This window comes from Chanos chanos, chromosome 3, assembly GCF_902362185.1.
Source record: "Chanos chanos chromosome 3, fChaCha1.1, whole genome shotgun sequence".
NCBI classification, from domain to species: Eukaryota; Metazoa; Chordata; class Actinopteri; order Gonorynchiformes; family Chanidae; genus Chanos; species Chanos chanos.
Window position 1 is genome coordinate 55172393 of NC_044497.1, and position 17132 is coordinate 55189524.

Here is a 17132-nt window from a genome sequence, read left to right on the forward strand (position 1 = left end):
CCTGTGAAACTATTGGCATTGTTTTTACACCCAGTTTGGCTGAACTCAAGCTGTGTGAGCTTAGGGTGGTGTTGTGTGGTGTAAGCTGGAGCCTGATTCATAGTGTCACTTTTGGAAAAAAAAAGTCTCACTGAGTGGTCCCAGTACAACTCATGCACAGATTATGCAATGTCATATGGACTCCTCACTCTCAAGCTCATTAAGAGAGAAGGGGGGGGGGGGGGGGCCCTTGGAGTTAAGGCTCAGAGAACAGTGTGGGGACGGGGTTAGAAATGACGGGGGGGGGGGGGGGGGGGGGGGGGTTGGGGGGGCAAGACTATTTTAACTGGGTAAACTGATGAAATGTCACATTTGCAACATTCGCATTTCCTGTCTGAGTCGATGACGACACAAAACCTCTGTCCTCTATTCAAACGCTTCCCTTTCGTACTGTCTAACCGAAATGAGGAAATTTCAGAAAACCTCGTTTTAAACCTCAAACGTTGATATGCCAAGTGATTTTCAGCATACATGTGAAAATTTATTGAACATGGAAAGAGATTTTTTTTTTTCTGAAACCTAATACTGCATTGTTATTGTTCTTAACTCTTAGTAAAATTATAATAACAATAATAATAATAATAAAAAAATGGAATAGTTTTATGTACATAATTACATATCTCAAAAAAAAACCTACTGGAGTATCAGAAAAAAAAACCAAAAACAAAATCAATCATGTTGGTGTTTTTGATTAGCTATTTACAAGATATGGTTTTTTTTTGATGGCAACACTTCGTTCTTGCCGGAGAGAGGAGAAATAAAAAACAGTGAACATACATTCCCCTCCTACGTGACATGGTGCAGAGACAGAATGCACACAACTGTCAGTGGAGGTCAGGGTGTTCCGGTATGAAGACCCCTGCCCCCCCCCCTCACGCTCCCTTCAGGGAGGGTGATGTGGCACAGCGGGATGAGAATGGAAGCGCTTACCCCCACCCCTCTCTCTCTCTCTCTCTATTTCTCTCTCTCTTTCTCTCGTGGGTGCATGTCGCCGTTCTTTCTCTCACACCCACGAGCCCACAGACCCGGCGGGCGATCACAGGATGACATAGATGAACAGGGCCATAATGGCGGCGCTGATGAGGCCAGAGATGGGCACGGTGACGAACCAGGCCAGGAATATGTTCCTGAACAGACGCCAGTCCACAGCCTTCCTGGAACGCAGCCAGCCTACCGCTACCACCGAACCGACCTGTCATCGGAGAGAGAGAGAATCAGGAAACCGCCACACCCTGCCAGGCACATTGGCAGTCCCCCCCCCCTCCATTCATTTCAAACGGGTTCTGCGGTCAGCTGACCCGATTTGCATTCTGTGGCTTGTTTGATCGTTGCCAGCTTACCTTACAGTGAGTGGTGGAAACAGGAAGGCCGATGTTGGAAGCAACCACTACAGTCACGGCAGAGGCCAGCTCAATGCTAAAACCACTGGTTTTGGAATAAAAAAAAAAAAAATAATACTCATTGGGGTATATTTGCAAAGCGATGCTAAAGAGTGAAAAACAGTTTGTGAACTCGTGTGTGTGTGTGTGTGTGTGTTTTATATTATATACACACACACACATATATATAATATGTGAGTTAGGGAGTCCTCTGATGTGTGTATGTTTGCGGTTAAGAGGTGGGCGGTGTCGTCTGAATACCTGGAGGGGGTGATGGGCGTGAGGTCCTTGCCCATGGTCTGAATGACCCTACGACCCCAGACCCAGAGACCGACGCAGATGCCCACTCCTCCATACAGCAGCAGCCAGATGGGCGTGGCCGCTTTCGACGCGACCTCCCCGGTGTTGTACACCAGCCACAGCCCCACCAACGGGCCGATAGCGTTACTGCGAGGGAAGAGAGAGAGAGAGGGAAGAGTCAGGAGCGCTTTGCCTCAGACAGGACCCCTGAGAGCATTCTTCAGCTGTTCTCAGGTCAGTGATCAGCTTTGTTATGAAAGCACGTCTCTGTTTTGCATATGCTGCAGTGCACCAAGCCGTTACTTCTGCTGAAGGCCAAAAAAAAACCAAAAAAAAAAAAAAAATTCCCTACACTCTGCACATTCCCAGTGTTGCCTCCTGTTAGTACCTCCCCCTTTGACATCATTAAAAGTTCTGTCAAGTGCAATAAGCCATTTCTGTTCTGTTCTGTTTGTTTTTTTGGTGCAAAGAACATAAGACTCAGTATTGCTCAGTGCTGCATCTTGCTTTACTGTAACGTACTGCATTCTGCTGCAAACTGGACGAGTGACTTTGCATTATCGAGTCACTCCACACAGAGACAACAAATTAAACTACGGCAATTAAGATTTCTTCGCCAAAGCCGTCGGTTCGGTCGACGAACCGTCGCGGTCCTCTCGGGCGTGACCTTTGACCCCTTGGTGACCTCACCTGACGTCGTTGCCTCCGTGAGCGAAGGAGCCGAAGCAGGCGGTGAGGATCTGGAGGAACTGGAAGAGCATGGACACCTCCGGTCGGTCCGCCTCCAGCCCGTCCTCCTCCAGGGAGCTACGGCTGCTCCCCGCGTCCTCCTCCTCCACCTCCACGGTCACCTCCCCCTCCTCCAGGCCCTCCGGGGCCCCGTGCTCGGCCACGGCGTTGCAGTAGCTGGTGTAGCTGTCCATGCGGACGCGTTTCCTCTCCTGCCCCCCGGCCTTGTCTTTGTCTCCCTCCTCCGAGGCGCGGAAGTCGCTCTCCTTGGGCTTGAAGTCTCCGTGCATGCCGATGATGGCCATGGTGTAGGAGGTGTAGCTGTTGTTTCGGCGGATGGGCCTGTCGCCCCCCTCGCCCATGCAGTCGCCCACCTTGGCCAGGTGCAGTTTGTGCAGCAGGTCTTTGTAGAGGCCTGAGTCCTTGTGCACGGTGTGGTACTGGCTGTAACCGTTACTGGGAATGTGGGTCGGCCCAGTGCTGAACTGGACCTGGGCTGCCTTCGGACCTGGACGGAGAGACACCAACAACAAAAGGGGTTGGACTGGCTGGCATTTACAACAGGCGCCAACGTCATTAGACTAGTAAGAAAATAAAAAAGTAGGGGCTCGAACACACAAAGACACACACCGGTGCCGTTGTTGGTCTCAGAGTCCTTGGGGTCCTTTGGTTCAGTGTCGTCTAAATCTCCGATGTTAAAGGTCACTTTGCGCTCCTCTGCGGGAGGTGTCGGCTGGGCAGGGGAGGTCAGGGCGGCGGAGGACTCCTCTGGAACAGTTTTGAGAATGGGACAGTGCACCTCAGGCACCTCCTTCTTCTCCATGAGTGGACTCTCAGAGGGGCTGGAAGACTTCACCTCACCTGGGAGGACCAAAAGGTACAAAGGTGAGATTACAGGTACACAGCTGTCCACACACACGGACGGAAGAGGAACATGAAAGCTAGCTTTTTTTTTTTTTCTTTTAAAAGACATAATTGGACGATTGTGTTGACTGACTCAGGGACAGCACTAACGCAACAGGAAATATATTAAAACAAATGGACAACATGAGACCCAGTTCAGGACTCACAAATCAATTTTTAATGTTTGAGAGAGCACTGTCCCCATGTAACCCAGTTTAGAAACAGGATGCTGATAATACACTCATAGTCTCTATTTGAAACCTGGTATTCAGGCTCTAAATCATTAGCCGAATACAACATTCTTTCAACTCTTCGTCCGATCGTAACTGGCCTGAGTGACAAGCTGTCCTGGTCTTCAGCCGTTTACGGGACACGAGAGATTGGTTTACCCTAAATATCCATGACGGTCAAATATGATGACGCAAGTCAAACCCCACCGTCCAGCAAAAGCCTAGAGTCGAGAGTAGTATGAAAAAGTGACCTGGTGGTCTATTTTAAAACAGGAGCCCTGTCAAAGCACCGCATAACTTGATCCTTTTGTTGAACCTTAACCCTGCCCCGCGAGGATGTGCTAACTCTCCGTCAACACCTTAAATCACCTAGAGCTATTCCAGTCCAGAAGGCAAAGCCCAATTACTGGATCACTGTGACCCAATTAGACTGCCGCTCCTCCGCAAGGGCCCTATGCCGCCCCAGACACATGCCGTCTGACCAGATGGGTCGACTGAAAACGCAGACTTCTCTCTCTCTCTGGCTAACGCAATGCCATCACCTCCAGTGAATTAATGAGTGGGGCGTCTTCCAATCTGCAACACTAAGATCAGCCCCGGCATCTTTATGAAGCTGTTCCAGGACTTTAATCTAATTTTGAAGTTCTGGGTTCATGTGACAGAGCTGTTTCTGAAAGGGTGGGTTATCTGTCTCTCTCTCTAATTCGCTCACACACACACACAGAGCTAAGGTACATGATCACATTCATACTTCTCTTGACCTCTCCAGTCTGCATAGCAATAGCAATAGCAATGAGGTTAGACTGACTAACAAGTTCAAGCTGGTTACTTTAAATTCCTGTGAATTAATTATAATTCCTAACACAAACTCGGGTTTTAGCAGATGTTTGTGGACTTGGCTCACACCGTGTCAGACAATACAGTGTTACTCCCAAACTTTTTATGGTCTCTCATCACAGGCAGCTCGTTCAGAGTCTGAGTAATCTGTTATCAACCTGGGGAGGAAAGGGGAAAAAAAAAAAAAAACTCTTGTTCTACTTACGTTCAATCTTCTTCTTCAGACGTGGGCAGACGATGAACCAGACGAACACAGCCGTCAAGATGGCAAAGCCAAGTGAGATAAGGATCTTGCCCCACCAGGCCAACACATCAAAGCCTAACACTGCAGGCCCACAGATAAGAGAGAGAGACAGAGAGAAATGGAGAGATGGGGGAAGGGAAGAGAGAGAGAGAGAGAGAGATATAGATAGACAGAGAAAAAAGAGGGAAGAGGTGCATTTGAGACATGAGGCAGCTGATGCTACCGTTTCAGATCATGATGAGCATTATAAGTAGGGGGGAAAAACAAACAAAAAAAACAAAAACTCAGGGGAATCATTTAAAAGGAGCGGTTACGTTATGTTAGTACTGCCTTAAACAAACGTGGTTCAGTTCAGACTGAAGCTCCCTTGTCAATGACCAGCAAACAGCTGAAAGCACTTGGTGCAAGCTACAGAACAACTCTTACAGAGGTGAGGGCAATTGGGGAGGGGGGGGTTGGGAGTTGCTTGCAGCAGTTTAATGCCCACTGTACAAGTTCTCCAAGAACATGAGCGGTGTGGCAGCTTCTTCAAAAGCATCACGGCAAACAGCAAAGAGGCGGCGGAGCGCCACAGGAAAGCGGGAAAAGTCCCAGGCACATCCAGAATGCAAGCATACGTACAGACACTTATGTAACAGCCTGGGGGGGGGGAGAGAGAGGGGAGAGAGAGAGAGAGAGAGAGAGAGAGGGAGGGTGACAGAAACGCTGCTGAAGTTCAACCTTGAGGGTCTGGCCGCTCTTACACAACATCAGCAACTGTAGATGCCTTGGGAGGGGGAAAAAAAAAAGTGGTTTCAAGGAGACAGAGGAGGGTCTAGTCTCTCTCTCTCCCTTTTTTTTTTTTTTTTTCTCTCCTGAGGCCACTCGTGCAGTGATTTCACCTCGGTGCCAAGACTGCGGTAACCGTGGGGAAGAAATGTGACCAGCATGTAGTGTGTGGAGAATACGCTGGCAGAGAAAAGGGACCATTAGCTACCCGCTACCCTGCCAAACCGAAGCCACAGACACTAAAATGTGTCCGAGACCGGGGGGGGGGGGTTGGGGGGTGAGCAAAGGGAGGGAATGAAAGAAAACCACAGAGGTATTGAGGACAAGTCTTTGGCACAGTATTTAGAGAAAGAAAGAGGAGGGCAGGGGAAGGGGGGGGGTGGCAGGGGGGGGAAAAGAAGAAGTGCCCAGACTGAGCAGAGGATGTGAAAAACAAACAGAGGGGACAAATGTGAGAGAGATAAAACTGGAGCAGGCAGAGGAAGGGCAGAGGTTGCCAGTTTAGCCTCACTGCCTTTACTTGGCTGACTCATACTCTGTCTCTCACACATGCCCCCACGGCAAGGCAAACAGCAGGGCCTGTAGCACCAGCACTATGGGCCTCTGTTACGCAACTCCACCTTACTGTCTCCATGTGAAGAGGGAGAGAGGGAGGGAGGGAGGGAAGTGGATATAGGGAGGAGGTGGTGTGTCTCTTTCAAAAAGGAGTACAGAGAGACCACAAAAAAAAAAAAAAAAAAAAAAATAGAAAACCCCAGAGTGGGCAGAACAGCTGAACGTCCTTTTACCAGAATGAACCAGCAGATTCTGGAAGGGTAAAAACAGGTGCTAATGCCAGTGAACAGGAGCAAAGGCCCAAATTAAGAGCAAGGCTAAAATGAGCAACTGTGTGTGAAAGGATGGAGGGGGAGAGAGAGAGAGAGAGTGTAGAGAGAGAATGTGTGTTGTCAATATGTATGCCTCATTTGACATGTGTCAAGTATGTACCAGCTCAGCATCTGCCGGGTTCAGTATGTGCGAGAGAGATAGAGAAAAGAAAAAAAAGGGGGGTGGTATGCCTCTTCAGTATGTACTGAGAAACATGAGTAAGGCCACACAGTAGGAATGAGGCAGTTCCTGGTACACACTCTTTCCTCTCCTTCCCACTAAAGTGGGTGTGGACCAGGCCACAGTCATGCACTGGGCTCAATGAATGAGAGAGCAGCATTCCTTTCCACTTCCAGAGGGTTTTTTTTTTTTTGTTTGGGGAGGGGGGGGTTTGGTTTTGTTTTATGGAGCAAACCACTCATCCACCTATCTCATGGCCCTCATTACACAATAACAGGGAGGTGTTTTTCAGTGTCTGAGATACACATCCCAAACAGATGACAATTTCATAACTGTTTTATGACTCACTGACGGGCAGGAGGGGGATTAAAAAAAAAAGAAAAACCCTCTCAAACATTTTTTTATTATTATTATTATTATCATTGTCCTTATCTCCTTTCTCCCTGAAAGCTTCCCTTCGTAAAAGAAAAAAAAAGATAGAAAACAGATAAGAGTTCAATTCCAAAGGGCTCGTCCTACTTTAGAAGCGTAAATAGAACCATTTCAATCCACCTTTGTATCCGACACGAGAAGCACGTAAAATACTATCGTGTACGTGTTCCTTACATAATAACACCTCGGCTTCCTCGTGGCAAGAGGCTAACAAGAAGACCAAGTATAAAACTGACCAACTGTCATAAAGCAGGTTGTAAACAGTTTCTGGACCAAACCAGTCAGGGCCACATTGTCTGGGGAACCATTAAACGGCAAGGTAACTACATGGCTGATAAGGCATTTGGTTGCATTTTGTCTCTTAAAATTCATTCAAATGGATGCCACGTCTGTCATGTGCATGTCTTTATCTTATCATAATGTTCTGTCATTTCTTTTTCTTTTTTGGTTTCTTCCTCCACATAAAGATTTGGTTCACTGACCTGCTTCTGCAGAACTGATGGCTCAGGAAATCTAAATAAAAACCATGTGAAAACAAGAAAGTGAGGTCACTGACCCCCCCATCGGTTTGTCAGTTTGTTTTAAACTCCCAGCTCAAACCGTCATCTGTTTTCCAAAGGGGAATCAGACCAGAAAATTAACATTCCTGCCAGAGCGCACTGATACACGCTGATAAAAGGGGGAGGAACAGAGGACAAAATCAACCAGTTCTTTCTGAACGACCCCTGCCCGCATTCTGAAAACAAGCTGAGGGGAGTCCACCAACAATACTCTTCAAGTGGGGGGGGGGGGGGAGAAGAAAAATGGAACAACTGAGCCCTTCAACACACCCAGACTAAGCAGTGTGGAGAATTTTCTGAATTTTCCAAGCGGGACGTACCCATAAAAAAAAAAAAAAAAAAAAAAAAAAAAATTAGCGGTAACGAAATGGATGTGCTGTGCTCTCTCTCTCTCTCTCACTGCGAGTTTTATGTTAGGAGAACGTTCCAGAAGGTGCTCTCGCTGAATGATCGGAAGGCCCCGCTGCGGGGCAGGCGGCCCTGGGTTGCGGGGCGGCAGCTCATTCAGAGTTCACATGATTTACAAAGTGCGGAGTGAGACCCACCGTCACGAGGTCTCACCTGTCTGTGACAAACCCCCTGACCGACCGGCGCGTCGGTCAGTCACGCTGCGGCCAAGCCAAGCCGGCCGCTGTCTGTCTAACACCCTGCCAAGCAGAGCCATTGGAATGTAGCAGCCAACTGCCATGCTCTTCCGACTGTTAATATGCAACCGAAAGAACAAGGAGTTCCTAGGAAGGAGATACAGCAGATGCAGGTATGCAACGTGGCGGAAACGCCCACAAAAGCTTTACGTTTTTAAGCCTGCACCTCAACCGTTCCTCGCTGACAAGAGCATGGGCGGAAGAGAGTAAAACAAGTTTTACCTCCACTTCAATAAAAGAAAAAACAAAAACAAATAGGTTTTGGTGTGAACTAAACATGTGAGACTGGGGCCAAGTGACTGAGGACAGGTAGATTCAGAGAGGGGTGGGTGCATCATGTGTTCTGTTTTTAAAGCTAATCCTCCGGCAGATGACATGAGAAGTCACTACGTGTAGCCAAAGATCGGGATAATCCGAGTTAATCTGGGGCTAACATGGACGTCTGTATGGGTCTAAGACTCTGAATTTGCGTGTGTGTGTGTGTGAGTGTGAGAGAGAGGCAGGAAGAGAGAGAGAGAAAAAGAGATGACACCACATTTTGGATAGATGTGCCATAGAGGACCTATACCATGTTGTGCATGAATGGATGTGTGCGTGTGTTTGATACAGTGGGTGACTAATGAATTAATGTGTTCAAAGTTCCCATCTCCTACTGATCAGCACCTGTAAGTGTGGCCCAAAGTTAAGTAAGGTCACTTATATTTTGAGTGAGTGAGTGAGTGAGTGAGTAAGTATTTGGAGACATGGGATAACAGGAGTGGACTCCAGGGGCCAGTCCTACTTTCCCCCCCCACTTCGGTGTACCAAAATGGAACAGTCTAATGAATCGCAATGACAGCAATTATACAAACTGTCTTCAGTTTTATCCACAACCGCAAGCTCATACGGAATTTAAACGCACCAAGATGTTGCATTTGTAGGAATGCCTCCAAAACCTGCAGCTAAATTTCAGAGAGATAAGAGTCAAACTTATTGCCCTTACTCTCATCCAGTCATCCCTCGCCCCCCCCCAGTCAGCTCTGCAAGCACTACCCCTCTCAGAGTGGAACCCAGTGATTTCTTCCTCCCACTCTCGCTCTCTGGGTCTGTCTGTCTGTCTCTGTGTCCCTTGAGTCTGTGTGTCACTGTGCACTTCCCAGTGTTCGAATGTAGTAGCTAACTGTGTGCTGAAATGTATGTATGTTTGTGAGACACCATGCTGAGGTTTTTTGGGTTTGTTTTTTTTTGGGGGGGGGGGGGTGTCGTTTTAAAAGTCGCACCATGAAGTGAACATATACACGCTCTCGAGAGATTGTGTCGTTATGCTCTGGCCTGTAGCCGTCTTTTTAGAGGCCCAGGCCAGCTGACTTCTTGCATTGTTGAGCCCTGCAGATAGAAGAAAAAACAAAAAGGAGCGAAAATCGCTCGTTTAATTCAAAGTGTCTTAAAAAAAAAAAAAAAGTCTACATTTCAAGAGCACTTAAAAAAAAAATGAAGTGCTCCCAAACGTCATTAACAAATCCTTTTTTTTTTTTTTTTTTTTTGAAGGATGAGGCTTCTGTAAATCCACTGTATTTTTTAATGTTCTGCTCTGTGTTGGAGAAAGAAAGAACTGATAGAGAGAAGTAATAAAAAAAAAAAAAAAAAAAGGACATCAGATGCATCCTTCTCTAATGTGCTCCACTGTGCTCTCTTGAGCCCACTGCTTAAAAATAAATAAACAAAAATAAAAAGGCACACAACCCTGTCCTGCCTTTAGCACCGTAAACAGACCGTGGTTGAGTCTGGGCTGATGTGGGCATCCACCAATAGGAGCAGGATATTTACAGCAGAAGCCGCAAGCATGCAACAAAAAAAAGGTGAGCCAACATAGGCACATGATACTCACTCGTTGCTCCCGTGAACAGGATGGAAATGAGGTTGATTCCCATAGTCACACCATAGAAGACAGGCAAAGCTCGAAGCCCGTTTGGCACTGGATCCTTCTACAGGAAAGAAAAAAAAAAAAAGAAAAGAAAAGAAAAAGCAGCATGTCACGATGAACTGAAGACATCTTATCGCGTTGTGGTGCATTTGTTAACTAAATGGAAGACGTGATATCGTAACACAGACGATATGATTGAGATAAAGAACGGGAGCAGGGAAATTCAACCTCTAAAAGATGAGAACAGCGCATCTCCCTCAACACACACCAACGTGCTTACGACATCTCTAGTCTGATATTCACCGTGCTATTTTTATTTATTTATTTTTTACAACGCACACAACACATTGTCTGAAAGTGGGGAAATAACACTTACCTTCTGCAAGATGCACATTCGGACAAAATAGAAGAGTACGCCTGACATGATACCAGAAAGAACGGGGGACAGAAACCAAGAGCCAACTACAAAAAAAAAAAAAAAAAAAAAAAAAAAAAAAAAAACAAACAAAAAAAAAAACCATAAGACATACCATAAGAATTTCAGTGACTTAAATACCTTTCAATACTTCTTAGAGCAAAGCACACTTATGAGATGTAGAAAAGGGTAACCTTTATTATTTTTTGTTTTTTTTTTAAGGTTACAGTCAGGCTTTTACGGAACACTTGCTTACCAATCTTGAGCAGTTCCAACCAGTGAACTCCGTTAGAACCCTTTGCAACCAGGGAGAAACCGATGGTGGCTCCCACAATACAGTGGGTCCCGGAAATGGGAAGCTTCAGGAAAGACGCCCCTAACTGCCATACCGCAGAGCCTGTTGGGGTGAAAAAAAGCGATATCACAAAGATCAGGAATCACCTTTTTTTTTTTTTTTCCTAATCTTTCTTAACAATTCCAAAAGAATTTTTTTATTCCTTTTATTTAACGACTCCACTCACCAACCATGGCGCTGACAGAGCCGGCCATCAGGACGTGTTGCGACGTGTTGTACATGTCCACGTCGATAATGCCATCACGGATTGTCTTACTAACCTTGGCCCCGAGCAGAACGGAGCCAACAGTCTCAAAGACAGTGGCCAGGATGCAGGCTTGCTTTAGGGTGACTACCCCTGAGCCCACGGCAGTGCCAAACGAGTTAGCTACGTCATTGGCACCCACAGAGAAGGCCAGGACAAAAGCTATGATGAATCCTACTATCAGCAGCCATAAATAGTCAGAGACCTGTACACCAGTAGGTAGCACAGTGGAATGCAGCAGTAGGTCTACTGTCGAAGCTAACGTTGTTGCCACCATTGTGCGTGATTTTTTTTTTGATGTTGTTGTTGTTGCTGTTTTCAAGTTATGGGTACTATCCTGTCTTCACAATCTTAGAGGAATGTCTGCCAAACTTGGCACGCAAATTTTATGAAGCAGCAATCTGGAATAATTTAAGAGAACTGAGGTACTAGTGTTTCTAAACTTTTTTTTTTTTTGCCTCAGACCTACCTTCACCCTTCGCTTTGACAGCAACTCAACTCAGAGACCTGGAGAGGGTATTACCTCCGTTCTGCACTAAACTGACGTGCCAAGTTAAGGGAGAGGGCGGAGTGAGGGGGCTATTGCTATCCTCTGAATAGACTAATACTGCTACAATGGGCATGGGTTGAAGCAATTAAGCAGACGGAACGGACATCCATTGTGCGATAGCCACGAAAGGTGAATGGCAGCACATCCTGAAATGCAGAAAAAGAAATAGGATGGTTCCACGTTGCGTAACAACTTCCTCCTCACGAGAACACAAGTTAAACCATCGTAGTGCGTCGCGAGCGCAGCTGAAACACCAGTTTACTTTACGACAATGCCAATACATTTTCTTCCACTCAACAAACCATTTAACAATACATTAAATTTCCAGCGGCAACATCACAAACTCTTGAAACAAAATGTGACAGCTCACCTAAAACATAGGGAAAATGCGCTAGATGAAAGTAAAAACCAGCTGTTAAATCGCTAACCGGATCTAGAGCCGCAAGTAAGTGGCTAATTAGATGGGAGCCATTTTAGTTCGCTTGCATACCGGTCTTCTACTTCATGCGACAAACCGCAGCTGTGATCAGCACAATGTTAAAAAACAATGTGTATCGTCACAAGGTCCTTTGTAAAAATGCAGCCTTATTTTAACAAGACGTCAGAGAAAAATACGACGTTATCGCACATCATACACCGGCAACAGCGACAGTCTCAGCAACTATTCCAGCAAAACTCCTTGTGCTGTTTAGCTACCGTCAACCATTTATCTCACCGAGATATTATTTTAAGACTAAACTAGCAGCAAGCAAATTAATTTAGACCAAGAGACGCTATACATTTTCATCCAATTTAAATGTGCCCAGTAACACCAATACTTGTGAATTAGAAATGACGATTCATTCGATGTCGTCTAGTGGCTAGACCGGCTAGCTAGATTTTACAACACGTGTCGTCATTCATTCAGAGCCGCAGGCTTACGGGCTTCCTGAAGGGCTGTTGTAACAGAGCAGCTAATTTCCCCCCACGCATCTTAAGACTGACAAGAGACAATTTAAGCGAATAAACTAGACGATAAATAAACACATCAGAAAATACTCCACATTCTATTTGAAATGATCAATTATAACTTTTATCTGAACTAAATGAACCGAGCTTTGTTTCACATTGTAACCGTATGACAATGCAGTAAGCTAATTTCAGCTAACGTAACATAAGCCAAGTCATACGTCTATTAGAAGCTGACAAGTACTAACCGATGACATGTCACAATTAAAAAAAATCACAAAACACTTAAACTTACCACACACTGCAAAATGTCGATGAAAGAGTCAAAAGTCTTGATATTCCGCCTTTTACCGCCCGCTCTCCACCACAAGCTGGCTATTTCCCGAAACCTCTTGGGCGCGCGCGGGACCGTGACGAGATGAACGCCGGTTTTTCTTAACACCCAACTCGAAAGCTCTATCAATTCAGGATAGCCCCCGAAGAGTCAGCTTTCTTTCACAGTACAAATTCTTAAAGTTTTAAATAAACTGAAATACCTGGTAGTCAGAGCACACTGACTTAATTCTACAACTCACGCGTCACCTCGCTGAGCTGCTCCTATCCAGATCACGCTGGTTATAAATGTGGTTGTAGGAGGTGGGACTTTTTTTTTTTTTTTTTTTCAGTTCACAAATGGGTGAGGACAAACCCAAAGCCCGCCCACTTCTCTCAGCGGCAGGTTCGGAAAAGTACTAGTCTGACAGGATGTGACAGTCTTTGCATTGCTACACCCTTTATGTGGAAATAGAGCCCATCTTCGCGAAGAGTCTCTGTTGTCATCTGATATCTGATGTCTTTATTGTCTGAAAAACCTGCCTTTCATTATGAATAAAGCAACCATAGTCACCTGCAGCCTTGCCAAGTTTTCTCAAAACATATTTCGGTTTGGATAAAGAGTTAACAACACTCATTATCACATCAATTACAAAACATTAATATACAATATAGTTTATAATTTGCATACACATTGCACACTATAGGAGGAAACGCAAGAAGTGGCCAGCTAAACACATAAAACATTCTTAAATGTCTGTAAACGATCTAATTCTCTGGCATTTATTTACTTTTTGTATGAAGTAATGTCCTAAGGTGTCCTCACTATAAGGCGGGTCTTCGTCATTTGTCTGACTGACACTTCTTTAATTTATTTTTTCTTACAAAAGAAAAAAAACAGAACAGAAAGAAATGGAAATAGTGGGGCAAACACGACAAATTCCCATTTTAAATAGGACGAGCTTAATCCTTTGCTTCACATGTACTGATAGGTCTGACAGAACAGCACCCTCGTGTGCACAGGACAGAAAACTGCGTGAAGACACACTCCCTGTAAAATGATCTGTATTCCATAAGCAGGTCCTTCCAGCCTGGTCTTTGATATACAAGCGCAACTTCTCACCACACTGGAATCAGATTCTGCTGGTGAGTCACTTGTCCAGTGGGCAGGGGTTATTGTTCACTTACAACGAATTCTTATCTACACACAGTTCCCCAGTAAGGAATTTGCTGTAGTTCCAACAGGCCATAATGTTTTTTGAGGATGTAACTAGGGCTGCACCTCCATACGTATTTTTGCCCAACCCAGCTGACTTCACAGCATGAAGAATTTGTTTCATGAATCATATTTTATATGTGAAACTTCTTTCTAATTGGACAAACAAAAAGACTATCAAAACACTTAATAACTGTATGTTTTATAATACTTTTATCTGGTGTGATATACCCCTGGCTCTTCTGTTATTGTTCTATTTCTATGCTATCCCCTGTATATTGAATCTGTGTTATGTTCTTTTGTTACCGTAAATTCTCAATTAGTGGCCGAGGCCCTTATTTACCTCAACTGAAGAAAGAACCAGGCCTTTATTTGAGATGGGATATTATTAGTGGCAGGCCATTATTTATGATTTGTCCTTTTTAGTCGTGTATTTTGTCATATTGTGGTAATGTTTCATTTCTAATTGATCCTTTAAGGATTTACTGGCATACTACTATTTGAATAAAGCCTTTAAATATTAGGTTTACTACAGGCAGTTTGAGTTAGATTATAATGATTTGGTGCTGATAATAACAATTCACAAAAAAAGTTTAGCGCACAGACCGCACAAAAGCAGATGTTTAATGAGCATTCAAACTGCAGAACTTTCGCAGATCATTTTAGTGTACCAGTATTACCTGAATTTGGAGAGAGAATGAAGAGTACAATTATTGACAGACTAAAACCATCTGTGGATATAGCAAATGATGCAATAGTTTGCAAAGAACAGTGATTATATCACAGAATTAAGCCGGTAATTGTTTAATATATATTTTCATCGATTAGTGTCAATTATTCTGTGAATTATCTGTTCTGTTGTTAATCAAGGAGGATAAATGGGAACATGTTGAAATAATGACAGGTTTAAAGGGAAGAATTGCTCCTCTGTTTCCAGCTCACCAGGCGACATGTCCCTACCGCACCTACGTCATCTAAAATCAGACCTTTTTTCCCTGGAAAAGAAGAAAAAATCTGAGGAAAAGGGAAAAAACTCATTTAACAGGTAAAGAGACAGGCGTGAACAGTCACATGACTTGGCCCGCCACTCAAGAAGTACAAAGTAAGAGCCCATGCCCAAAAGACATCATTCACATGACCACTTACACAGAGAACAATAAAAAGGAACACAAAAAGAAAAGAGAGATTGTTCTACTAATGATGTCTAAAAGAACAGTAAACGGAAAACACTGTACAGAGATAAAAAAAAAAAAAAATACTCATGTGCGCATGCTCACACAACAAAGACACGAGACACAAGAGACAGATGCATTCATAAACTTAAACAAATAAAACACTTGTGAGTGTGTCATACTAGGTAGAAAACAGTGATAAACCTTGAATCTATAAAAAAAGAGAAAAGTCCACATCCTCATTAAGGCCTGGAAATGTGGTGGACTTTAATTTAACAATCCACCAGGTCTCCCTTTGAAAGATATGCTTGAGCCCCATCTGTAAAGTACCCTTAGGTTTTGGAAGACAGCGGGGTAGGCTTTTTGAGGGAGGGAGATAGTTCCTCACAAGTTTATCCTTGAGAGTGGGTGGCGACCTAAGGGAGAACGGGGGGGGGGGGGGGGGGGGGCGGCTTTGAGAACACTGAATGTAAGGGGGGGGGGGGGTCACTGTGGAAAATACCCCAGTTTTTACTAATAACCTGGTCTCACTGCTTTTACTAAAAAAGGGACGTGGATGTGCTTTTTGAGGAGTGAATGATGATTGCATATGGCAATCAAACTTGACTGCTGGGGAGGGGCAGGCGATTCAATGACTGCAAAAAAAAAAAAAGGAAAAAAGACTTTGTTGTTAGAACAGCTGATGAGGGTGGAGCTGTAGTTTTCTGGGGTTCATGGCAATACATAGAAGAGGTATTCAGGTAAGTGAGCAGTTCACATTATTACTCTCTTCCTACATCTAACCCAGTGAACCTGGTGAAATCTGACCTCATTAACATTCTGTATAAAGCATTTGATCACAAATGGATTTCAGAAAAGGAGTATGATTTTTTTTTCTTTTTTTTTTGCCTGTTAAATGTGCACACCTGTGTCTGTTTGGCATGCACTACTGAAGACATTGCAGTCGAAACGCGTGGGCATGTAGACAGTGTTTAATAAAGGCTTTTTATACTTATTGTGGGAGTGTCTCAGATATTTGTCTTTTGCCCCAAGAGATGTTTAGAGGTCCATTCTGATGTACACCCTGCATTTATACAAGAATTGTAACCATTTATCTGACCCAAGGAAGATTCCCTCTCTCCTTTTCTGTAGTAGTGAGACATTTTATTTCCCTTCCGTGACTTTTTCCAAGTACCGCTAATAGAACTCATAGAAATAATGAAATAATGCATGGGAAATGGGAAGGAGAGAATTCTGGCAGTGATGTCCCTGAATAGTAATAATGGACCATTAACACACATAGCGCTACAGCGACCACAATCTGTGTGAGTTAGTAAGGCTTTTTTTTTTTTTTTTACCCCGCATGTATTTGCAGCCAGCCTGTATTTGCCCAAACAGGAGGCACCCCCTGGCTAATAATTTGAGACCCAGAAATTATTTGAGACCCGGCTTCTAGTTGAGAATTTATGACGATTGATGAAAAAAAACCCAAAACTGCGTGAATCTTGCTGGGACATCTCAACGACATCGTCCTGTCAGAGAGCTGTGAACTGAAAAGCTGACAAATAGGAAAACACGAATAAAATGCATATTTGACCATCACTTTGTGTCATATAGAACATGGGAGAGAACTGTCTGATATGAAGACACAAAGTCAGGCAAATGTTCAGTCGCCCTTTGACCTTAAACCAGTTAGGGTCCTCGACCATGTGTTGACGTAAAAGACTCAGAGCAACTTGCCTAGTAGATTCAAGTAGAGACAGACACCATGTAGATCCAATGGAAATGTGAATTTTTGAAGCGCGTGCCAATAATATCGCTCTTTGTGACGGGAACGCAACAAAGTGGGCGTGACCTGCTGTACAGTCAAGATTAATCTGCCTAGTACGAGGAAGGCGTGTGGCTGGCTAACACACGGGGGTGACC

At 44.5% G+C, this 17132-nt stretch overlaps 1 protein-coding gene across 2 annotated transcripts; it reads right to left on the reverse strand.

The window, feature by feature from the left end:
• Window positions 1-672: 672 nt before the first annotated feature.
• On the reverse strand, window positions 673-13097 carry slc20a1b (solute carrier family 20 member 1b). Of its 2 annotated transcripts, XM_030768352.1 has the most exons (11): window positions 12823-13097; window positions 10952-11725; window positions 10687-10827; window positions 10392-10477; window positions 9980-10076; window positions 4623-4742; window positions 3078-3308; window positions 2409-2955; window positions 1680-1865; window positions 1380-1464; window positions 673-1231 (listed from the first exon to the last, which is right to left on the reverse strand). In XM_030768352.1, the coding sequence occupies exons 2-11, from the start codon at window positions 11304-11306 to the stop codon at window positions 1076-1078; spliced, it is 2004 nt and encodes a 667-aa protein (XP_030624212.1). In that variant the 5' UTR covers window positions 11307-11725; window positions 12823-13097; the 3' UTR covers window positions 673-1075. The 2 variants fall into 2 exon arrangements, with proteins under 2 accessions (XP_030624212.1, XP_030624213.1); XM_030768353.1 differs by lacking the exon at window positions 12823-13097 and having other exon boundaries at window positions 10952-11771.
• Window positions 13098-17132: the final 4035 nt, after the last annotated feature.

Coding starts and splice junctions, on each gene's coding strand:
- slc20a1b (XM_030768352.1), bottom strand. CDS start 11,306: ATGGTGGCAACAACGTTAGCTTCGACAGTAGACCTACTGCTGCATTCC. Junction 10,828..10,951: donor CTCTGTCAGCGCCATGGTTG/GTGAGTGGAGTC, acceptor TCACCCCAACAG/GCTCTGCGGTATGGCAGTTA. Junction 1,866..2,408: donor CACGGAGGCAACGACGTCAG/GTGAGGTCACCA, acceptor CTTCCCTCGCAG/TAACGCTATCGGCCCGTTGG.